The 6977-nt window shown below is 41.3% G+C and overlaps 1 protein-coding gene across 2 annotated transcripts in view; it reads left to right on the plus strand.

Moving 5' to 3' along the window:
* Positions 1 to 2877, plus strand: part of misp3 (MISP family member 3) — a 28876-nt gene extending 25999 nt beyond the window's left edge. For both annotated transcript variants that reach the window (XM_062026131.1, XM_062026133.1), the window contains exon 4: positions 2215 to 2877. In XM_062026131.1, the coding sequence (XP_061882115.1) occupies positions 2215 to 2310 (96 nt within the window). In that variant the 3' untranslated portion in view covers positions 2311 to 2877. The remainder of the gene's footprint in view (positions 1 to 2214) is intronic.
* Positions 2878 to 6977: the final 4100 nt, after the last annotated feature.

Genomic DNA, 6977 nt, shown 5'->3' on the forward strand with positions numbered 1-6977 from the left:
ATATATATATATATATATATATATATATATATATATATATATATATATATATATATATATTAAGTTAAAGTACCACTGATAGTCACACACACACTAGGTGTGGTGAAACTACTCTCTGCATTTGACCCATCCCCTTGTTCCACCCCCTGGGAGGTGAGGGGAGCAGTGAGCAGCAGCGGCGGCCGCGCTCTGGAATCATATATCATACATACATACATACATACATATATCTCATACATACATACATATATATCATACATACATACATATAACATAGATACATACTGTATATCATACATACATGTACTGTAGCATACATACATATAACACATACATACATATAGCATACATACAGCCTACAATATACATACATACATACATACAACATACATATAAAATACATACATACTTATATACTAGGGTTGTACGGTATACCGCTATTAGTATAGTACCGCGATACTAATGAATCATATTCGGTACTATACCGCCTCTGAAAAGTACCGGTCCGCCACCCCCCTGCGCCCCCGTCGTCGTCACGTTGTGTCATTGCTGGTTTACGAGCAGACGAGCATGTTCGGCAGCGCACAATCACTGAGTACTTACCAACAGACACAGTGTGTAGACAGAAAAGGGAGAACGAACGCATTTTGGCTTAAAAACTAACGATAAAGGTGAAGTTATAACACTGTAACGCCCTCAGGAAGAGGTGCTTTAAGACATGGCTAGCTAGCTAGCGGCTAAAGTCCAGCCCCAGTCGGCAGTATTTTAGCTACTTCTAAATCACTAATCCTCGCCTCCATGGCGACAAATAAAGTAAGTTTCTTACAAGTATCATCCTTGCAGGACGAGGAATAGCTAAAAATGCTTCACTACACACCATAGCTCACCGGCGTCAAAATGTAAACAAACGCCATTGGTGGATCTACACCTGACATCCACTGTAATGATACCAAGTACAGGAGCGTATCTAGTGGATACGACTATGATTGGCATCACAACATCTTCTTTCGTTTTTTTAAATATTCATATTATGTTTATAAACTCAGGAAATATGTCTTTGGACACATGAGGACTTTGAATATTCCTCCATGTTGTCCGGACTTGATCAATTTGTATTAGTTAAACTCATTAAAGGATAAAGATCTGTATTTATTTAGTGCTTCCTCTACCTGAAACAATACCCAAAGTGCTTTGCACTATACGTCACATTCACTCATTCACACACACACACATTCACCCAAGGACACAACGGCCATGGTCTAGGATGGCGGAAGCTGGATACGAACCCGGAACCCTCCAGTTGCTAGATGACCGCCCTACCATCTGAGCCACACCGCCCCTGTTGATCAATGGAATCAATAGAATATAAATCAAAGCTTTTTTTTCTTCAAATTTTTAAAGTTAAAGTACCACTGATAGTCACACACCCACACTAGGTGTGGTGAAATTACTCTCTGCATTTGACCCATCCCCTTCTTCCACCCCCTGGGAGGTGAGAGGAGCAGTGAGCAGCAGCGGTGGTCGCGCTCGGGAATCATTTTCGTGATTTAATGCCAAGCAGGGAGGTAATGGGTCCCATTTTTATAGTCTTTGGTATGACTCGGCCGGGGTTTGAACTTACAACCTTCCAGTCTCAGGGCGGACACTCTAACCTCTAGGCCACTGAGCAGGTCCCTATGTACGCATATTTAAGGTTCCGCGCACTCCATGTGGTCCGGACTTGATCAATTTGTATTAGTTAAACTCACTAAAGGATAAAAGTATGTATTTATTTATTGCTTCCTCTACCTGAAACAATACCCAAAGTGCTTTGCACTATATGTCACATTCACCCATTCACACACTGATGGCCCAAGGACACAACGGCCGTGGTCTAGGATGGCGGAAGCTGGATACGAACCCGGAACCCGCCAGTTGCAGATGACCGCTCTACCATCTGAGCCACGCCACACCTGTTGATCAATGGAATCAACAGAATATAAATCAAATCTTTTTTTCGTTGAATTTAATCGATTAATCCTTGCAGCCCTAGAATAGTCGTCTATTATAATCCACCCGGGCCTTGATCCTCAAAACCTTCTGCCTGTTGAACAACTCAGAGTTTGACTGGAACGTCCATTTTTCTCCTTCATATTTTCACATGTGCTCTTCTTCTTTCGGTATCCTGGCCACGGTCGCTCTCTCTCTTACTGTGCATCCTTGCCATGGTTTCAGGTGCTGCAGACTTCCCACAGCTCCAGACACAAGACTCCTCTCGTGGGCCTGTGGGAGTCGGGCCTGGTCAACGGACACAAGCTGGAAGATCAATAACGAGACGAGACACAGAGTATAAAAAAAAAAAAAAAACTTTTTCGAGGCCGAGGGCTGAGGGAGTGTGTTTGAAGGAAGAAGAGTCCTCCAGGAAGGTGGACTACTTTGGGTTCTGGTTGGAGAACACTACAACCTCAGAGCCTTGTGACAACTAACAAAGCAACTGTTTTCTTTTAATGATCATTAACCCTATTTTGTCTTCCATTTTTAGTTTTTATTCCACATTATTTTTGATTTGGCTGATCACAACAAAAAAGATAATGCTTAGTTTTGACTGACTTGTATGAATGTAACAAATATGCACGCCATCATACTGACAGCTGTTAGTAATAATTGGACATAGCGCTGTCCTACTTTGCTCCTATTAACAGCATCATTATTTGTGTATGCGCTCGCTAAATTGGTGTTTACCTAATGAGCTTCTGAATCAGCCCTCGAGTCCCCAGAATGCCCAAACCAAACATAATCCCGTAGGCTACTTAGATTATGGTGCAATAAAGTTGATCTGGATTCTGCAGGTGAACGACGGCGGTCCAGAGTGCACGTGCTTGAATAAAAGCGCCTCTTGTGGTCTTTGAGTCATGCAGTAAAATGTTGAACTTTGGAATGAAACTGGAGGGTTTTTGTTTTTCTTATATTGTGTGTTGTTCACAATCTTCATGATGAAGAGGGGTGTGGACATGCCTGGGAAACATCAGATCCAAACCATCTTGGTTTTGGATGTCCTCCTTTAAAGGCCTACTGAAATTAATTTTTTTTTATTCAAACGGGGATAGCAGATCCATTCTATGTGTCATACTTGATCATTTCGCGATATTGCCATTTTTTTGCTGAAAGGATTTAGTAGAGAACATCGACAATAAAGTTCGCAACTTTTGGTCGCTGATAAAAAAAAGCCTTGCCTGTAGCGGAAGTAGCGTGACGTCGCAGGTTGAAGGCCTCCTCACATTTCCCCATTGTTTACACCAGCAGCGAGAGCGATTCGGACCGAGAAAGCGACGATTACCCCATTAATTTGAGTGAGGATGAAAGATTTGTGGATGAGGAACGTTAGAGTGAAGGACTAGAGTGCAGTGTAGGACGTATCTTTTTTCGTTCTGACCGTAACTTAGGTACAAGGGCTCATTGGATTCCACACTCTCTCCTTTTTCTATTGTGGATCACGGATTTGTATTTTAAACCACCTCGGATACTATATCCTCTTGAAAATGAGAGTCGAGAACGCGAAATGGACATTCACAGTGACTTTTATCTCCACGACAATACATCGGTGAAGCACTTTAGCTACGGAGCTAACGTGATAGCATCGTGCTTAACTGCAGATAGAAACAAAAGAAATAAGCCCCTGACTGGAAGGATAGACAGCAGATCAACAATACTACTATCAGGAGACACCGAACCAAACACTGGACCTTTAACCACACGGTTAATGCTGTGCCGCCTGTCGAAGCCTAGCAATGCTGTTGCTAATGACGCCATTGAAGCTAACTTAGCTACGGGACCTCGTCAGAGCTATGATAAAAACATTAGCGATCCACCTACGCCAGCCCTCATCTGCTCATCAACACCCGTGCTCACCTGCGTTCCAGCGATCGACGGCGCGACAAAGGACTTCACCCGATCATCGATGCGCTCGGCGGCTAGCGTCGGATAGCGCGTCTGCTATCCAACTCAAAGTCCTCCTGGTTGTGTTGCTGCAGCCCACCGCTAATACACCGATCCCACCTACAGCTTTCTTCTTTGCAGTCTCCATTGTTCATTAAACAAATTGCAAAAGATTCACCAACACAGATGTCCAGAATACTGTGGAATTTTGCGATGAAAACAAAGCTTTTTGTATTGGATACAATGTGTCCCAATACTTCTGCTTCAACCATTGACGTCACGCGCATACGTCATCATACCTAGACGTTTTCAAGCGGAAGTTTCCCTGGAAATTTAAAATTGCACTTTATAAGTTAACCCGGCCGTATTGGCATGTGTTGCAATGTTAAGATTTCATCATTTATATATAAACTATCGGACTGCGTGGTCGGTAGTAGTGGCTTTCAGTAGGCCTTTAAATCTTTAATACCGACTGTTAATATCAATAAAAACATATTCAAAACATCAGAATTACTTTAAATCCCAACTAACTTATTTTTTCTTCCATATGACAAGAGCACCTTGCTTGTTTTAGTAATCCAAGACAAAAAACACTCTTCAAAGATCATGCTTACCAGAAGTACTCTGCTCTTTTTAATAATCTACCACAAAACACACTAGTTAAGTTAAAGTACCACTGATAGTCACACACACACACTAGGTGTGGAGAAATTACTCTCTGCATTTGACCCATCCCCTTGTTCCACCCCCTGGGAGGTGAGGGGAGCAGTGAGCAGCAGCAGTGGCCGCGCTCGGTAATCATTTTGGTGATTTAACCCCCAATTAAAGATCCTATGTATAATCAAAACCTTGCTGTTTTTGGTCATCTTCGATGAACATATTCCTCTGTATGATGGGAATCCTGTGCTATTTTTAGTCATCTACGATAAAAACACTATGCAAAGATTTTTCTACCACAGGAACCTGCTTGTGGAGGGAAGTGCGTCAGCGCGCTTGCAGGAGCAAAGTTCACTGCCTCTGGCAATGGTGTCGAGGGCGGGGCACCATCAGCTAGGGGCGGGGCATGTGCGGGACGGCGAGACACAGCTGGCAGGTGATTAGATTTCACAGGTGGTACGTGTTAAGCTAATCATCTGTTGTCTTTAACAGTGAGCGGCCAGCGGAGGAAGTGAGGTGGAGAGAAACTGGAGAAAAAGTTACATGGAACGATTGTGATGGAAATCTGCTTGGAAAAATAAAACTCTGTTAAAACGGCACGCCTGGCTCTTGTGACGTGATATCCGTGGAACAGGTAGGGATCGACTTCCACACTGCTGTTTTTAGTAATCACTACAAAAATGCTCGTCAAAGATTATTCGTGTGATGGACATGCCCTGCTGTTTTTAGTAATTGTCTATTAAAACGTTAGTCAACAATCCTCTGTAAGACAGCAAACCTCTGCTGTTTTTAGTAATCTACGATAAAAATGCTTTGCAAACATTTTCTATATTACAGGGACCACTGCTGTTTTTAGTAATCTACTACAAAAAAACGCTAGTCAACGATTCTTTGTATGATAGAAATGCTCTGCTCTTTTTAGTAATCTTCTATGAAAAAAATAGTCAACAATCCTCTGTATGACAGGAATCCTGTGCTATTTTTAGTAATCTACGATAAAAACACAAAGGTTTTTCTACCACAGAAAATTGCTGTTTTTAGTAATCACTACAAAAACGCGAGTCAAAAGTTATTTGTATGCTAGAAATGCTCTGCTGTTTTTAGTAATCTTCTATGAAAATATTAAAGAAAAATCCTCTGTGTGACAGGAATCCTGACCTTTTTTTAGTAATGTACGATAAAAAAACACTACGCAAAGATTTTTCTACGACAGGAACATGCAGTTTTTAGTCATCACTACAAAAACGTGAGTCAAAAATTATTTGTATGATAGAAATGCTCTGCTGATTTTAGTAATCTTCTATGAAAATCTTCTGTATGTTTTAAAAACCTTATTCAAAGATTTTCTACTACTCAGTGGCTTTGTGGTTAGAGTGTTCGCCCTGAGATCGGTAGGTTGTGAGTTCAAACCCCGGCCGAGTCATACCAAAGACTATAAAAATGGGACCCATTACCTCCCTGCTTGGCACTCAGCATCAAGGGTTGGAATTGGGGGTTAAATCACCTAAAAATGATTCCCGGGCGCAGCCACTGCTGCTGCTCACTGCTCCTCTCACCTCCCAGGGGGTGAGCAAGGGGGATGGGTCAAATGCAGAGAATAATTTCGCCACACCTAGTGTGTGTGTGACAATCATTGGTACTTTAACTTTAACTTGTAAATTACAGGGACCACTGCTGTTTTTAGTCATCTACTACAAAAAACACTAGTCAAAGATTCTCTGTATGTCAGTAATTCTCTGCTGGGACTTTTCAATTTCAAAATAAACGCCATTTGTAAAGTAACGAAGGACTTCCAATCCAATCCAATCCACTTTATTTATATAGCACATTTAAAAAAACGAAAGAAGCTTCACAAAGAGCTGCACAGAAGTTGAGATATACATACCGGTACTAGGAGAGTCAGTAATGTAAAACATTGAAACATAAAATAATAAATACATACAATACATCGAAAAAAATAAAATAGACTAAAAGCCCACAACTCTCATCTCTCATGCTTGTTTAAAAGCCAAAGAGTAAAAATACATTTTAAGATGTGATTTAAAACTCATTAAAGAGCCAGGGAAGGGATGCTAAAATGAGGGTAATGTGTTCATGGTTTTTAGTGCCAGCGTTTTGGACTAACTGCAATCGAGCGTTCATTCCAACGTAGAGGGAGTTGCAGTAGTCCAAACGTAATGAAATAAAAGCATGAATTACTCGCTCAAAGTCTTTAAAAGATAAAACTGATTTCATTTTTGCTAAAAGTCTTAGATGATAAAAACTAGATCGTACAACAGAGTTAATCTGGTGTTCCAATTTAAAATCACTGTCAAACTTAAAACCAAGATTTTTGACTGTGGGTTTCAAATAAGGCATCAGGGAGTCCAGGTCACTGGGGGGAGCATTCTGTTTGACTTTTGAGT

Source organism: Entelurus aequoreus, linkage group LG18 (assembly GCF_033978785.1).
Source record: "Entelurus aequoreus isolate RoL-2023_Sb linkage group LG18, RoL_Eaeq_v1.1, whole genome shotgun sequence".
Lineage (NCBI taxonomy): Eukaryota > Metazoa > Chordata > Actinopteri > Syngnathiformes > Syngnathidae > Entelurus > Entelurus aequoreus.